The sequence below is a fragment of the Hypanus sabinus genome, chromosome 18, assembly GCF_030144855.1.
Source record: "Hypanus sabinus isolate sHypSab1 chromosome 18, sHypSab1.hap1, whole genome shotgun sequence".
In the NCBI taxonomy this organism is placed as follows: domain Eukaryota; kingdom Metazoa; phylum Chordata; class Chondrichthyes; order Myliobatiformes; family Dasyatidae; genus Hypanus; species Hypanus sabinus.
Window position 1 is genome coordinate 57,364,079 of NC_082723.1, and position 18,470 is coordinate 57,382,548.

Consider the following 18,470-nt stretch of genomic DNA (forward strand, 5'->3'; position numbering starts at 1 on the left):
TCTTTACTGACAATCAAAATGTATACAATTTCTTACCTTTTTTTCTGTCAATCCTTGTGTGATTCTAAACTTCATTAATTTGCCTTTAAGCTTTTTCTGTTCCAGCTCAGCTTTCATACTGAGTTTACATAATTGAAATCCTCACCCCAATATCAATTTGGCTGAACTCCTATACGTTTCTCTGAGCTCCTGATATCCTTCCTGAAGTGTCCTTATTGTGGCGAGTGCTGAAGCTGTGATCCTTCTCTCTAATTTAATTTTTCCCTCTGAACTGCAGGTACTCAGCAGGGGATGTAGCAATGATCGAACCTCGAAATTCACCAGACAGCGTGGAACAGTTCTGTCAGCTGTTTGGCCTGAATCCATGTAAAAGTTTTATCCTGAAGCCCAATGATGCAGGTTGGCTCTTTTGCATGTGATTGTTTGTTGCTATTGAGCATTTGTTAAAAAGAGCATTTATTCATAGAATTTAGAGAGTTTATGACACAGAAGAAAATTCTACCCACCCTGTCTGTGCTGCTTGGGCAATGACTTCCAGACCCCGCCATCTTTTCTTTAAATCATTTTCTTTACCTCTTTTCTAACCTAATTGCTTTAAATCTGCTCCCTTTTTAACACCTCAACTAAGATTGATTTGTCCTTCATCTAGTCCCTGTCTATGCTGCTCATTATTTTATGTACCTCATGTAAATCTCTCCATGATCTCTGTTCTAAACAAAATAATCTGAGCTTACCAATTCTTTTCATTATAGATCAAATTTTAAAGTTTTATCCCAGTTTATATCAGATTCAGTGAATTCCCCATTATTAGTGTTCTATTACCTGAAATCTGGCCACAGTTTTATTTTCCCACCTCCATCAGATTGTTTGGCAGTTCTAAGTACACTGTTAATGATGATTCTCCTCTCCTTGTTCTTGTTCAACATATGTCACAGCATTTGATGATCCTTTCAATATTTCCATTTCACAGTCATGCTTGATTCTTTTACCAATATTGCCGCTCACCCTTCTTTAATTGCCCTCTCCTGTAAGTAGATCAATAGGCTATTCCTGTCCTTTTCTAAGTATTGTTTCCATAAAAGCCAAAATAGTTCCAGATGGCCATAAATGCACTTAACTGCCTTTTTCATTGTACTTCTTGCAAGTGTGGATAATTATGCACAGCTCTAGTAACTAATTATTGAAGGTTAATTAATGCGCTAACATCTTTTACTTTACCTAAATATGTTTAAAGCCCTACATTTTGTGCATTTTCTTGGAAGTCTTGTATTTGCTCCCAATAATATATTTATAACCTAATATTTTGGGCTGGCTGGTGGTATCGTGGCATCAGCACTGGACTTCAAGACGCATAGTTCTGAGTTCGAATCTGGCCAGGTCCCAACCTGGCCAGCAGCAGTATCTTGCCACAAAAGCCCTACGAACAACTACACTATCCATAGGGTCACCATGAGTCGACGAGGACTCGACAGCACATTAGCACCAACAAGAAACCTAATATTTGCCGCTTGGCAAGTCTGTCGTCCAATGGTTCAGTGCTTGCCTCGTATCCCTACACCTCTTAAATTCCAGTTAGCTTTATATAATTCTTCCTCGAATTTTAACTGTGGAGTTTATATCAACATACCCTGCACTTCTTTACAAGGCTTAGGACTGTGCTGAGTTAACCCAGGGAAATGAAAAATAAGGCAAAGAAGTGGGTTTGAGACAGGATCAGCCCTCAATCACATTGAGTGGTGGAACAGCTCATGCTCTCTTCCTGTTTCTGCTTCTTACATTTTTAACATGTAGTGCCAGAAATGCTAGTAATTCTCTGAATGTGATCAAACCAAAGCATTGCATTAGTTGTGGCGTTACAACTGTCCCCATTCGAAGGCCAGTGTTTCTTTAACCTTTTGATTTTCTCTCCATAATATTTTAAAAATCTATATATATGAGCCCTAATGTTATGTTTCTTTGACTGTAGTAATATAGCATCAGGACTGTGCATCAGTTCCCCTATCATTGTAAGCAGCTTGTAAGTTACAGAGTGATATGATAATGGGCATAATGTGATCCCTGGCATTGCCCAACTGTTCAGTAAGATTTCAGCTCCAGTGAAACAATTTCCGATCTCTGACGCTGTCCTGTGCAGATAGGGAAATGGAACACCCAGTCACGTGTCATTGCTGTAATTCTAGAGATGTATTTCTTCTTCTGGCCTTTTCTATTACTGATAATGCTTGAAGGTCATGCTGATCTTCCACCGACAGGAGAATGATGCATGTGCTCCATTGTCCTGTATGCAGAGAGTAAATAGGATGTGCTATCCCAGTTGCACAGAGCTCCTGTATATTGGGTGGTTTCCAATCCCTCCCTCAGCAGGTCTCAGGTTTCCCAGAAGAAATGGAAGTAAGTCCAGTTTCAAGTTCCAGACTGTCTTATGGCAGTAAGTGGTGGACACTTGTAGAATCAAAAACACGAGGAAATCCGCAGATGGTAGAAACCCAAGCAACACACACAAAGTGCTGTAGGAGCCCAGCAGCTCAGGTAGCATCTATGGAAAAGAATAAACAGTCGACATTTCAGGCCAAGACCCTTCGTCAGGAAGGGTTGACAGTTTACTCTTTTCCATAGCTGCATTTTGTGTGTGTTGCGGGGATGACACTTGTATTTCATTTTGCCACATTTCGTGTTCTATCCAACACGTTGATGACTCTGTTGAAGTCAGCCACTGGCTGCTGACACTTGAAGAATTAGTTATTTTTGTGATTTTTTTTATTTAGCGATAAGAGCACTGAGTAGGCTCTTCTGACCCTTCGACTCACGCTTCCTCAGCAACCCCACAAACCCCATTAATTCTAATCCACTGATGGCACAATTTAAAATTTATGTCTTTGGACATTGGGAGGAAACTGGAGCATCTGGGGAAAATACACACATTCCACAGAGAGAACATACAGAGACTCCTTACAGAACGGCACCGGGAATGCGGGACGGGAGTAGGAGTATGGAGTTGAGTCACAGGACAGCCAGCAACTGAAAGAGCTAATTAGTCCCCTTTTCCTCCATTCCCTTGTTGCTATCTTTAGATTTCCTTTGTCCTGCTGTGACTAATATCCCACTCTGTCTCTCCAGCAACACCACTTCCTGCTCGATTGCCGCAGCCCTGCACAATTCAGTACCTAGTTGAGCGATATCTGGACATTAACTGCGTCCCCCGACGCTCCTTTTTCGAGCTTCTATCGTACTTTTCTCCTGATGAGTTAGAGCAGGAGAAGCTGAAGGAATTCAGCTCAGCCGAGGGCCAGGAAGAGTTGTACAGCTACTGCAACAGACTTCGAAGGACCACTTTGGAGGTAGGCCAGATAATAGCTCTTCATGTGATAAAATGTCCCACAACATCTTTGAACAGCTACTGAGTTTAACACCTTTCAGAATATACTAGAAGACAGCATGAAAAGATAAAGCAGGCAAGTTTAAGGAACACCTTGAAGGTGTTGGTGAGCGTTCCTGATTATGTAGAATGTGTTCTAGCACTGTGAGAGTTTATGCAACATGTGCACTCCCAGGAGTTTGAAACTGCGCACCAAGACCACCGGACTCAAAAACAGTTACTTTCTCCTAGACCGATCAACAACTCCACCCACTAACCCACCCCTCCACACCCCTCACCACCACTACTTTATCATTTCCTGTCAGTCAACTTATGTACAGACACTCCTGTGCCTAGTGGCACTTTATAGACATTCAATCTCTCTCCCTTCCCTCTCCCACCTTATATATTTATATTTATTACGTTTTTTGTTATTGTGTTCTTTATTTTTCTCTGTGTTTTTTGTGCTGCATTGGATCTGAATTAACAGTTATTTTGCTCTCCTTTACATCTGTGTAAATGCCATTAAACACTCTTAAAGAGTAGGAAGTTAAAACAGAAACCTGGGAACTTTGGAGTCCAGGCAGGTGAAGGTATGGTTTTCAATGGTAGTTAAAATTGAAAGGGTTCAGGGGTCTTGGAGGGTTGCGGGATGGACAATGGGAACTGGGATCATACTGAAGATTCATGTGCTCAGTCAGAAGGTCCTTGTGCACTGACAAGCTGCATCGGGTGTGAGGCGACGTATTTGTTCATTGGAAGTGCTGCCTGTACAGATGAGGAGGGTGAAGCTGTCCCAAATTGAGAGTTGAGGTGATAATTCTTTCAACAGCACAGAAGCCAGTATATTGGAACAAAGGGAAGCCTGAGAGAAGATGAAGGGTCTCGCCCAAAATGCTGCCTGGCCAGCTGAATTCCTCTGGATTTGTAGCAACTTTACCCAAGAGTAAGGAGAAGTTGTTCTCCCCAGGGTGGCCGACATGGTGGAGGCATCACTGAAAACTATGTCGATCCTTTGCTGTAGCTTCAAGGCAGTGGCCACATCCTGGAATCTTAGAAAGCTAGCCTGATTTTATTTTACTCTGCTGTACTTGTTTCTGGTTACTAAGCAAGTGCTGAACACTAAAAAAAAATTTTAGTTTCTTGGGATTTTTCCTAGGTTCTGTTCGATTTCTCGAAGACGACAGCTGCCATCCCAATCGATTATCTCCTGGACCTCATTCCTGAAATTCGACCACGGGCTTTTTCCATCGCTTCTTCCCAGTTGGTAAGGACCCCTCCACATTGGATTTATTTGGGAGAATTTTTGCCCAAATTGGGATAGATTTTCAATTTGCTGATGCAGCATCAAAGCTGCCAATGACACTGTCACACCTGAGACTAACTGTAACCAGTGGTGCAGTGCTAGCTGGAGCGCATCCGGCACATCTTTAAGAAAAAAGCCAAAATAAACAAGCTAATTAATTAGGTGCCACCCAGGGTGATTTGAGTATCTCAGAAACTGCTGATGTGGGATTTTTACACACAACAGACTCCGAAGTTTACAAAGAATGGTGCCAAAAACAAAAAAAACATCCAACGAGTGTCTGTTCCGTGAGTGAAAAAATCTTGTTAAGTCCACTCGTTGGATGTTTTTTTTTTGTTTTTGGCACCATTCTTTGTAAACTCCAGAGTCTGTTGTGCATAAAAATCCCAGGAGATCAGCAGTTTCTGAGATACTCAAATCACCTTGGGCGGCACCTAGTTAATTAGCTTGTTTATTTCAGCTTTTTCTTAACGATGTGCTGGACGCGCTCTGGCTAGCACTGTCTGTAACAAGAACATGATCACATGGCGAGGAGAGCCTGGGGATGGGCAGGGTTTGATTCTGTTACCAGATTCATGATTCAGACTATGTAAGTTTGAATCCCACCAGTGGAAGTTTGGACTTTTAGTTCAGTTTAGTAAGTCTTTAAAATTAGAGCAGGCAGTGCTGTGGCTCAGTTAGTAGAGCTGCTTCCTCATATTGCCAGAGACCTAGGTTCAATGCTGTCTGTGTGGAGTTTGTGTTAAATCCTAAGATTGCATAGGTTTCCTCCAGGTGTTCCAGTTTCCTCCCACATCCCAAAGATGCGCAGGTTGGTAGGTGAATTAGCCACTATATATTACTGCTAATGTGTAGGTGAGTGGTAGAATCGGGGAGAGTTGATGAGAAATGGTGGAGAATAAAATGGGATTAATGTAAGGTGGGTGTGAATGGGTAGGTGATGTCGACATGCAAGTGGGTCGAAGCACCTGCTTCTGAGCTGTATCCCTCCAGGACTCAGAAGAGCAAACCTCGTTTAGTAGTCAGGCTCTGGAAAGGATCTTATTGTTATGGAGTGCCCTGTAGGAATGAAACTTCTTGTCCTTGGGCTGTGGGGATGAGACAGAAGAGCGAGGCTTATGGTGAAGATTCACCAAGCTGCAATTGAATAGAGAAGCTGGTGTGAGGGGTGGTCTAGCCTGCATCTCACATTTCAGGGCCAACAAATGACAGTCTTCATAATGACCTCCAGGAATCAAAATACTAAGTATTAGGGGAGTAAAATTTACAAATAGTATCTTCCCACTTCTACTTCTTACAAATAGAGCATTTTGATCTCCAAACATTGTTAGTGTCAGGCATCCTACACACCAGCACAGAAACATAGAAAACCTACAGCACAATACAGGCCCTTCAGCTCACAAAGCTGTACCTTAGAAATTACCTAGAGTTACCGACAGCCCTCTATTTTTCTGAGCTCCATGTACTATCCAGGAGTCTCTTAAAAGACCCTATTGTATCTGCCTCCACCATCATCGCTGGCAGCCCATTCCACGCACTCGCCACTCTCTGCATAAAAAAACCTTACCCCTGACATCTCCTCTGTACCTACTTTCAAGCACCTTAAAACTGTGCCCTCTTGTGTTTGCTATTTCAGCCCTGGGAGAAAGCTTCTTGACTATCCAATGCCTTTCATCATCTTATACACCTCTATCAGGTCGCCTCTCATCCTCCATCGCTCCAAGGAGAAAAGGCCGAGTTCACTCAACATATTCTCATAAAGCATGCTCCCCAATCCAGGCAACATCCTTGTAAATCTCCTTTGCACCCTTTCTATGGTTTCCACATCCTTCCTATAGTGAGGCGACCAGAACTGAGCACAGTACTCTTTAAGTGGGATCTAACCAGGGTCCTATATAGCTGTAACATTACCCCTCTGATCTTAAACTCAGGCCCACAATTGATGAAGACCAATGCACCGTATGCCTTCTTAACCACAGTGTCAACCTGCGCAGCAGCTTTGAGTGTCCTATGGACTCGGACCCCAAGATCCCTCTGATCCTCCACACTGCCAAGAGTCTTACCATTAATACTATATTCTGCCATCATATTTGACTTAGCAAAATAAACCACCTCACTTATCTGGGTTGAACTCCATCTGCCACTTCTCAGCCCAGTTCTGCATTTCTGCATTCTATCAATGTCCCACTGGTGAAGTGCTGCCAACATTGCAGCCAATTCTAGTCTCTCACATTGGCTTGTACATTATCGCTATGGTGCTGTTGTTTGGCTGCAAGATGTTGAGTGGATCTGTGAGCTGTAAGAAGCAGGGGATTTTTGCCACATTACTGTGGCGAAAAAAGAATGCTGCCATGTTCCAGGCAATGACTTTCTGGTGCTTGCTTCCAAAGCTAATAGAAATACTCCAGAATTTTGACTATCAGGCTGTTCTTCTTGTATACCCCCAGACTGTGCTCGCAGAATATAGGTCATCCCTTGTGCAACCAGAAACAGACTATATCTGGTGGTTTTAGAACATCATGTGACCCTAGACAGGGTCTTTTATCTATGCATGAACCTGTGAGACATCCAGTAGTTCATTTGTATGGGTTTCTACCCCATGATGGATTTCCAGGCTAAGACCGCTCTTACTCTTCACTTTTTCATTCGGGGCTGGTGCAAGTGTGAAACAAGCTGCCAGCAGAAGTGGTAGCTTCCGATTCTATTGTAACATTTAAAAGAAATTTGGATAGGTATATGAATGGGAAGGGTTTGTAGAGAGATGGTCAGGTTGCAGGTAGATGGGACTTGGCAGAAGATAAGGTTGGCATGCACTGGATGAGCTGAAGAGCCTGTTACTGTGCTATAGTACCTCAATGACTGAGTGCTTCGGTGCCCTTCGACGAAAGTGATGCCAAGTGGCCTTCTCTGACTGGTCGGTTGTGTGTCTCTGAACCTCCCCTCACTTACTACAGAAACCCATCTCTCTTGAGTTTACCTTCATGCTGACAATTTCCAGTTAATGATTTAATGTTATGTAGCAGACTGTAACCTGTGAGATGCAGTGTTGGTGAAAATGAGAATCCATTATAGGAGATCATGGTGGTTAGTCAGGACATGCGCACTTCAATCATTCAGGCCTCAATCCAAAGGATAGGGGGAGCTTGTGCCTCATTTAGTAGCAAACGCTGTAAAGATCATATTTGAATGGAAATCAATGTGCATTTCATATTTTCAGTCTTTTTCCTGGTTCCCAGGCTCACCCCGGACAGATTCAGATTCTGATGGCAGTTGTTCAGTACAAGACCAAGTTGAAGAAGCCTCGACGTGGTGTGTGTTCCAGTTGGCTGGCATCCCAGAACCCACAGCAGGGTAAGCCTCGCCTGGTGCTCCCCGTGGTGTGCTTTCGCCAGTGATTCTTCGTCGGGAAAGGCTTTGGCTCTTCCTTTTTCTATTGCTGTGTGTTGATCCTACTGGCTAGCCCTCTCCATTCCCCATTCAATGTTGGTGCCCACAACCAAAAAACCTTAACTTTTCATCCTTTATTGATTGTACCTCATATGATCTTTGATTTTTTTCCCCCACTCCTCTGTTGCTACCCCAGATGATGTTTTGACTGTGGCTTCCAGGGACTTGATCATAAGATTCTCAGTTTTTTTATTTTGGCTCAACTGTCTCGATCTTCCTCCCAACCTTATCCTTCCTCTTTCTCTCCACTTCTAAAACGTCATCAAAGCCCATTCCTCTGCCCTAGCTGTGTATCTTCCTCTTTGCTGGGTATCAGTTCCTTTATAAGGCAGAGCAGACTCATTGGCCCAATGTGTCAGCTCTGCCATTTCATCATGGCTGATCCATTTCCCTCAGCCACAATCTCCTACCTTCTCCCTGTATCCATTCATGCCCTGACCAATCAAAAATCTGTCAACCTCTGCCTTAAGTGTCTTGGCCACCACAGCCGTCTGTGGCAACAAATTCCACAGATTCACCTGTCTCTTGAGAAAGAAGTTCCTCCTCATCTCCATTCTAAATGGATGTACCTCTATTTTGAGGCTGTGCCCTCTGGTCTTAGACTCTCCCACCATAAGAAATATGCTCCCCAATCTACTCTATTCAGGCCTTTCAACATTCAGTAGGTTTCAATTAGGTCCCCCCCTCATTAAACCATAAAACCATAAGATATAGGAACAGAAGTAGGCCATTTGGCCCATCAAGTCTGCTCTACCATTCAATCATGGGCTGATGCAATTCTTACAGTTATCCCCACTCCCCTGGCTTCTCCCCAAACCCTTTGATGCCCTAGCTAATCAAGAACCTATCTATCTCTGCCTTAAATGCACCCAATGACTTGGCCTCCACTGCCAATCACAGCAACAAATTCCACAGATTTACCACCCTCTGACTAAAGTAATTTCTCCGCATTTCTGTTCTAAATGGACGTCCTTCAATCCTGAAGTTGTGCCTTCTTGTCCTAGACTTCCCTACCATGGGAAATAACTTTGCCATATCTAATCTGCTCAAACCTTTTAACATTCAGAATGTTTCTATGAGTTCCCCCTTCATTCTCCTGAACTCCAGGGAATACAGCCCAGGAGCTGCCAGACATTCCTCATATGGTAACCCTTTCATTCCTGAAATCATTTTTGTGAATCTTCTCTGAACCTCTCCAATGTCAGTATATCCTTTCTAAAATAAGAAGCCCAAAACTGCACACAACACTCCAAGTGTGGTCTCACAAGTGCCTTATAGAGAGAGTCTCAACATCACGTCCCTGCTCTTATATTCTATACCTCTAGAAATGAATGCCAACATTGCATTTGCCTTCTTCACTACTGACTTAACCTGGAGGTTAACCTTTAGGGTATCCTGCACAAGGACCCCCAAGTCCCTTTGCATCTCTGCATTTTGAATTCTCTCCCCCATCTAAATAATAGTCTGCCTGTTTATTTCTTCCACCAAAGTGCATGACCATACACTTTCCAACATTGTATTTCATTTGCCACTTCTTTGCCCATTCCCCTACACTATCTAAGTCTCTCTACAGGCTCTCTTTCCTCAACACTACCCGCTTCTCCACCCATCTTTGTACCATCGGCAAATTTAGTCACAAATCCATTAATCCCATAGTCCAAATCATTGACATACATCATAAAAAACAGCAGTCCCAACACCGCCCCCTGTGGAACTCCACTGGTAACCTGCTGCCAGCCAGAATAGGATCCCTTTATTCCCACTCTCTGTTTTCTGCTGACCAGCCAATGCTCCACCCATGCTAGTAATCTTATCTTGCTAAGCAGCCTCATGTGCAGCACTTTGTCAAAGGCCTTCTGAAAATCCAAGTACACCACATCTACTACATCTCCTTTGTCTACCCTGCTTGTAATTTCCTCAAAAAATTGCAGTAGGTTTGTCAGGCAGGATTTTCCTTTCAGGAAACCATGCTGACTTTGGCCTATCTTGTCATGTGCTTCCAGATATTCCGTAATCTCATCCGTAACAATCGATTCCAACAACTTCCCAACCACTGATGTCAGGCTAACAGGTCTATAGTTTCCCTTCTGCTTCCTCCCACCCTACTTAAATAGCAGAGTAACATTTGCAATTTTCCAGTCATCCAGTACAATGCCAGAATCTATAGATTCTTGAAAGAACATCATTAATGCCTCCACAATCACTCCAGCTACTTCTTCAGAACCTGAGGGTGCATTCCATCAGGTCCAGGAGATTTATCCACCCTCAGACCATTAAGCTTCCTAAGCACCTTCTCAGTCGTAATTTTCAGTGCACAAACTTCATTTCCCTGACATTCTTGAATGTCCGGTATACTAAAGATGTCTTCCACTGTGAAGACCAGTGCAACATACGCATTCAGTTCCTCTGCTCTTTCTTATTAGAATATCTCCAGCGTCATTTTGTATTGGTCCTATATCTACTCTCAACTCTCTTTTACCCTTTATATACTTAAAAAAGCTTTTAGTACCTTCTTTGATATTAGAGTAATTTTCACTGCACATACTTCACTTCCCTGACACTCTTGAATATACTGCAGATGTATTCCACTGTGAAGAATGATGCAAAATTCTTCTCAATTTCAGTGAGGATCAGAGTCTCCCTTCTCCTAGCAGGCTACCATCCAAGGCCGATGAACCCCACTTGCCTGATGAAGGATCTTGGCCCAATATGTCATCTGTTTACTCTTTTCCATAAATGCTGCCTGGCCTGCTGAGTTCCTCTAGCATTTTGTGTGTGTTGCTTTGGATTTTTAGCATCTGCATATTTTCTTGTGTTTGTGGTCTACCATACCTAGAGCACTGGGTAGAGATATGATCTCCTTACCTCTCAGACTGGGCATTGTTCACAGCAAAGGCTGACCAGATTTACTCCAAGGCTGGTAGCTCAGTTGTATGAGAAGAGATTTGGAGTTTATAAGAATGAGAGAAGATCTCATTGATATACTTTAAAATTTTAACAGGGTTAAGCAGATGATTGAGCAAGGATGGTTCCCCTGGCCAGGCTTTCTAGAACAAGGGAATCAAAATCTCAGAATAGAGGGCAGAAATTTGAGTACTTAGAAGGCGGTAAACCTGTGGAAATCTTTACCAGTGAAGATGATGGAGGCCCATTCACTGACAGTAATAAAGAAAGAGGCAGACAGATCTCCAGACACAAATGGATTTGTGGAGACACCAAGAATATATCATTGGCACAGAGGATCAGGCATGGTTGCACTGAGTGGACCAATGGACCAGATGGAAAGTTACACCTATTTTAAGCATAGCTCCCCTCTGTAACAAATTATCATAGAAGATTACTGCACAGTACAGGCCCTTCAGCCCTCCATGTTGTGCCGACCCATATAATCCTTTAAAAAAAGTACTAAACCCACACTACCCCATAACCCTCTATTTTTCTTTCATCCATGTGCCTGTCCAAGAGACTCTTAAATACCCCTAATGTTTTAGCCTCCACCACTTTCCCTGGCAAGTCATTCCAGGCACTCACAACCCTCTGTTTAAAAAAACTTACTCCTGATGTCTCCCCTAAACTTCCCTCCCTTAATTTTGTACATATGCCCTCTGGTGTTTGCTATTGGTGCCCTGGGAAACAGGTACTGACTATCCACCTTATCATTGCCTCTCATAATCTTGTAGACCTCTATCAAGTCCCCTCTCATTCTTCTACACTCCAAAGAGAAAAGTCCCAGCTCCGCTAACTTTACTTCATGTGATTTGTTCTCCAAACCAGGCAACATCCTGGTAAATCTCCTCTGCAGCCTCTCCATAGCTTTCACATCCTTCCTGTAATGAGGTGACCAGAATTGAACACAATACTCCCTAAGTGCGGTCTCACCAGAGATTTGTAGAGTTGCAACATGACCTCTCTACTCTTGAACTCAATCCCCCTGTTAATGAAGCCTAGCATCCCATAGGCCTTCTTAACTACCCTATCAATCTGCGCAGCGACTTTGAGGGATGTATGGATTTGAATCCTAAGGTCCCTTTGTTCATCCACACTCTTAAGTAACTGACCATTAATCCTGTACTCAGTCTTCTGGTTTGTCCTTCCAAAATACATCACCTTACACTTATCCAGATTGAACTCCCATCTTCCATTTTTCTGCCCAACTCTGCAGCCTGCCTATATCCTCTTGTAACCTTGGACAACCTGCAGCTCCATCCACAACTCCTCCAAACTTCGTGTCATCCGCAAACTCACTCACCAATCCTTCTGCCTCTACATCCAGGTCATTTATAAATATCACAAATAGCAGGCATCCCAGGACAGATCCCTGCGGCACTCCACTAGTCACCGACCTCCAGGCAGAATACTTTCCTTCCACAACTACCCTCTTTTTTCTTCCTTTAAGCTAATTTTTTATCCAAACAGCCAAGGTTCCACTTATCCTATGCCTCATGACTTTCTGGATGAGTCTCTCATGAGAGACTTTGTCAAATGCCTTGCTAAAGTCCATGTAGACCACATCCACTGCCCAACCCTCATCAATTTCTTTTATTACCTCTTCAAAAAACTCAATCGGGCTCGAAAGGCATGATCTTCCCTTCACAAAGCCATGTTGACTATCCATGAGTAGACTGTACTTCTCCAAATGCTCATAGATCCTGCCCTTAAAAATCCTTTCAAGTAGTTTGCAAACCACCGACGTAAGACTCACCAGTCTATAGTTCCCAGATTTTTCCCTATTACCTTTTTTAAACAAGGGAACTACATTTGCCATTCTCCAGTCCTCCAGAGCTAATGCTCCAGAGATCTCTTCTGTCAATTCCCACAACAACCTGGGGTGTATCATATCCGGCCCTGGGGATTTAACAATCTTAATGTTTTTAAGAAGATCCAGCATTTCTTCTTCCTTAATCTCCACATTGTTCAGCACACAGGCCTGCTCTATTTCGACCTCACCCTGATCAAGATCCTTTTCACTTGTGAATACTGAAGCAAAGTATTCATTTAGGACCTTCCCCCACCTCCTCTGCCTCCAGGCATATGTTGCCGTCTTTATCCTTTAGTGGTCCCACCTTCGTTCTCGTCATCCTCCTGTTCTTCACATATGCATAGAATGCCTTGGGGTTCTCCTTAATCCTACTTGCCAAGGCCTTCTCATGCCCCCTTCGAGTTCTCCTAAGTCCTTTCTTTAGCTCCTTCCTGGCTACCCTGTATTTCTCAAGAGCCCCTCCTACTTCCTACTTCTTATATCTAACATATGCTTCCTTTTTCCTCTTGACGAGATACCTCATGTGTTTCATCAGCCAAGGTTCCCTTTCCCTACCATTTTTTCCTTGCCTCAGTGGGACAAACCTATCCTGAACCCAGCTCAAGTAGTCCCTAAACTTCTCCTATGTTACTTCTGTTACATTACTTCAAAGGGGAAACCCTTTGAACATCTGTTTCCAATTTACTCTCGCTAGTTCCTGCCTCATCCCTTCAAAGTTAGCCCTTCCCCAATTATGCGCTTTACCATTTCGTCTGATTTTACTCTTTCCATAGCTATGCTGAAGCTAAGGGAGTTGTGGTCACTCTCACCAAAATGCTCCCCCACCAAGAGGTCTGTCACCTGACCAGGTTAATTACCCAGAACTAGATCCAGTATACCCTCTCCTCTCGTTGGCCGGTCCACATACTGTGTCAGGAATCTTTCTTGAACACACCTGACAAATTCAGCCCCATCTATCCCCCTTGCACTCAGGAGGTGCCAGTCAATATGAGGGAAGTTGAAATCACCCATAACTACTACCCTGTATTTTGTGCACCATTCTAAAATCTGCCTACTTATCTGCTCCTCGGTGTCCCGAGGGCTATTTGGGGGCCTATAGACTACTCCCAGCACAGTGATTGATCCCTTCCTATTTCTGACTTCCACCCAGACCGACTCAGAATCCTCCCTTTCTATAGCCATGATACTATCCCTGATCAGCAATGCCACTCCCTCCCATCCTATTCCTTTTAAAACACCTGAACAGCGGGACCTGCATCATCCAATCCTGCCCTTCCTCCAACCAAGTTTCAGTAAAGGCCACAACATCGTAGTTCCACGTACTAATCCATGCTCTAAGTTCATCCTCCTTGTTCCTAATACTCCTAGCATTGAAATATACACATTTCAACCCCTCTAACTGGCTACAATTATCCCCTGCCTGTCCTTCCTCATCAACTCAGAATTCTTAGCATCATGCCCTTGTCCTTCTACCTTAATCCCTGCACTCACATTCTGATTCCCACCCCCCTGCCAAACTAGTTTAAACCCTCCCCAACAGCTCTGTCAAACCTGCCCGCCAGGATATTGGTCCCCCTGGGATTCAAGTGCAACCCATCCCTTTTGTACAGGTCACACCTGCCCCAAAAGAGGTCCCAATGATCCAGAAATCTGAATCCCTGCCCCCTGCTCCATTCCCTCAGCCACACATTTATCCTCCACCTCATTCTATTCCTATTCTCACTGTCGCGTGGCACAGGCAGTAATCCCGAGATTACTACCTTTCAGCTCCTGCTTTTCAACTTCCTTCCTAACTCCCTATAGTCTTCTTTCAAGACCTCCTCCCTTTTCCTGCCTACGTCATTGGTACCAATACGTACCACAATCTCTGGCTGTTCTCCCTCCCACTGCAGGATTAAGGCAGTTTACTGTTTAGTGATAGTGGAGCACTTTGAGCACTTTCTTTGTTAAAATACTCATGAGTCACTTCACAGCAGTGGTCTGTTAGGTTTCAACTGAACGTGAACCCTGTCCCATTAATTGTAGCAGTGAGTAGGACAAGTGAAAGGTGATTCAGTCAGTACAGCTGCCTAAGGCTCTATGGTTAGAAAATGTCAGGTACTAATTAACTCAAATTTCCCTGCAGCATTTCAATTTTTAGCCAAAAACCTTGAATTTAATGAGGCATTACTTTATCAGTCATTAAGTGCATCAGTTACAGGCAATCATTAAATATATGATTAAATACTTGACTGGGTTTAGACTTTATCTCATTTCCCCAGTGACAGACAGTAGTAACAGTTTTGTCGCTGTAGTTATTTCAGTAACCATATATTATTAAAGTTCAAACACAAGGAAATCTGCAGATGCTGGAAGTTGCAATTTTTAAGGTTCTGCTGAGCTTTAGTTAGGGATCCTTGTCACCAAAAGTCACCTTACTACATCAGTTCATCGAACAAATTGCTAAACTCACACAGCAACAAGGAGTATCCTTGCCAAGATTGAGACAAAAAGCACCAGATGCTGGAAATCTGAAATTAAAAAAGAAAATGCCTGAAATACTCTGCAGGTCAGGCTGCATCTGTTCTGATGAAAGATCGTCCTGAAAACATAATTCTGTCTTGCCCTACTGCTGTCTAACCTGCTGAGTGCTTCCATAATTTTCTATTTTTTGATCATTATCAAGATCTATGTCTAAGCTTAACATCTTTTTCAATATTTTTCAATCTACTTTAACAGCAATGGTGAAATTCATTCCTACATATGTCGGTTGTAGAGCGAGATGTTTAACATGATAAAACTACTGGTTCCTCTATCAAAATCAGATTCAATCAGGTTTATTTTTGCTGACTTAGATTATGTGAAATTTGTTGTTTTGTGGCTATTATACAGTGCAAAGACATAACATTACTATCAATTACAAAATTAGATAAATAGTGTAAAACAAAGAAATAATGAGGTAGTGGACAATTCATAAATCTAATAGTGAAGAAGCTTTTTTTTATCTGGAGTTGTGGGCTTCAGAAAGACTTCATGCCGATGCTCAGTCCCGTTCACAATTTTACCAATCTACTAATTTATATCTTCCCCCAAGATCTTCCAGTAACCCTTCTGTCTTTATTTTAGAAATGTTCTGGAAAAATAAACATATATCTTAAACGTGCAGCCTTCAGAAGGAGAGATTAGAGGAGGCAGATCGTCCATAATATGATGGCATCAATGAATTCTTTTAGGAGAATGATTTCGCTGGTGCTGCCTGGTGCAATCTCACATTATCTTCCTTAGTCACTTTGTACTACTTTGTAAAGGTTATTTGCTATGGCTAATTCTCCTTGTTCTCCTCCTGCAGGTGATGTGTTTGTGCCCCTATGGGTGAAGGAGGGGATGTTGCAGTTTCCTACAGACACTGAAACACCCATTATCATGGTTGGACCAGGCACAGGGGTGGCACCATTCCGAGCAGCAATACAAGAACGTGTTGCAAAGGGGAGAAAAGGTCAGAGATTGTTAGCTCAAATTAATGTTTATTCCTTTAGAGTTTATGTTCCACAGACTTTTGCCACCTTTAATGGGATCCAGCTTCTACCTTTTTATTAGAATATAAAAAAAGAATTTCCACCTACTTGGGATATATCCAGATGTCCCAAGTCTGCTTCCTGCAGCCATCTCTGATGGTGCCACATGCAACATGCAGTGACTTGTGCCTGAAACAGAGAGCCTGTCTCTGACCCTCTAGTCCCAAAATCCACGATCAAAGTCTACAGACAAATTGGGCTGTGAGTGGCACAGTGCAGAAGCCCTGCCCCAGAGCAGTTTAAGGATGTATTAAACACCTTTAAAAGTATACTACTTGAGAATAATTAAAGGCATTAAGGTAATTTTAGTAAAAAGTAACTCCATTCCCTATGCCTCCTATTCCGTGTGGCTAAATTCTACATTAAGGGTGTTAATGATTCTGTGTCTAGTCTGATTTGGTATAGAATCCAAGAGGCAGTCAACTCCACCCACCCCCAGAATATTGAAGGTGAACAGACAGATGCGACCTTCCACATTATAGACAATAGATGCAGGAGTAGGCCATTCAGCCCTTCTAGCCAGCACTGCCATTCACTGTGATCATGGCTGATCATACACAATCAGTACCCAGTTCCTGCCCTCTCCCCATATCCCTTGACCCCGCTATCTATAAGAGCTCTCTCTTGAATGCAACCAGAGACTTGGCCTCTACTGCCTTCTGGGGCAGAGCATTCCACATATCCACCACTCTCTGGGTGAAAAAGTTTTTCCACATCTCTGTTCTAAATGGCCTACCCCTTACTCTTAAACTGTGGCCTCTAGTTCTGGACTCACCCATCAGCGGGAACATGCTTCCTGCCTCCAGCGTGTCCAATCCCTTAATACTCTTATATGTCTCAATCAGATCCCCTCTCATCCTTCTAAATTCCAGTGTATACAAGCCCAGTCGCTCCAATCTTTCAACATATGACAGTCCCGCCATTCCGGGAATTAACCTTGTGAACCTACGCTGCACTCCCTCAATAGCAAGAATGTCCTTCCTCAAATTTGGAGATCAAAACTGCATACAATACTCCAGGTGGGGTCTCACCAGGGCCCTGTACAGATGCAGAAGGACCTCTTTACTCCTATACTCAATTCCTCTTGTTATAAAGGCCAGCATGCAATTAGCTTTCTTCACTGCCTGCTGTACCTGCATGCTTGTTTTCATTGACTGATGTACAAGAACACCTAGAACACCTGCATCTGCCATACATTTGCCCACTCACCCAACCTGTCCAAGTCACCCTGCATTCTCATAACATCTTCCTGACATTTCAAACTGCCACCCAGCTTTGTGTCATCAGCAAATTTGCTAATGTTACTTTTAATCCCTTCATCTAAATCATTAATGTATATTGTAAACAGCTGCAGTCCCAGCACCGAACCTTGCGGTACCCCACTGGTCACAGCCTACCATTCCGAAAGGGACCTGTTAATCGCTACTCTTTGTTTCCAATTTTCAATCCATGTCAATACTCTGCCCGCAATACCATGTGCCCTAATTTTGCCCACTAATCTCCTATGTGGGACTTTATCAAAAGCTTTCCAGAAGTCCAGGTACACTACATCCACTGGCTCTCTCTTGTCCATTTTCATAGTTACATCCTCAAAAAACTCCAGAAGATTAATCAAGCATGATTTTCCCTTCATAAATCCATGCTGACTCGGACTGATCCTTCCACTGCTATCCAAATGTGTCGTAATTTCATCTTTTATAATTGACTCCAGCATCTTTCCCACCACTGACATCAGGCTAACCGGTCTGTAATTCCGTTTTCTCTGTCCCTCCTTTCTTGAAAAGTGGGACAACATTAGCCACCCTCCAGTCAGCAGGAACTGTTCCTGAATCTGTAGAACATTGGAAAATGATTACCAATGTGTCCACGATTTCTAGAGCCACCTGTTTAAGTACTCTGGGATGCAGACCATCAGGTCCCGGGGACTTATCAGCCTTCAGACTCAGCAGTCTATCCAACACCGTTTTTTGCCTAATATAAATTTCCTTCAGTTCATCCTTTACCCTAGTTCCTTTGACCACTATTACATCTGCGAGATTGTTTGTATCT

General features: G+C 43.1%; 1 protein-coding gene across 3 annotated transcripts in view; it reads left to right on the forward strand.

Annotated features, from left to right (window-relative positions):
• Positions 1-18,470, forward strand: part of ndor1 (NADPH dependent diflavin oxidoreductase 1) — a 46,802-nt gene that overhangs the window by 19,844 nt on the left and 8,488 nt on the right. For all 3 annotated transcript variants that reach the window (XM_059994391.1, XM_059994392.1, XM_059994393.1), the window contains exons 9-13: positions 278-399; positions 3,118-3,338; positions 4,515-4,622; positions 7,898-8,012; positions 16,196-16,342. In XM_059994391.1, coding sequence (XP_059850374.1) covers positions 278-399; positions 3,118-3,338; positions 4,515-4,622; positions 7,898-8,012; positions 16,196-16,342 — 713 coding nt within the window. The remainder of the gene's footprint in view (positions 1-277; positions 400-3,117; positions 3,339-4,514; positions 4,623-7,897; positions 8,013-16,195; positions 16,343-18,470) is intronic.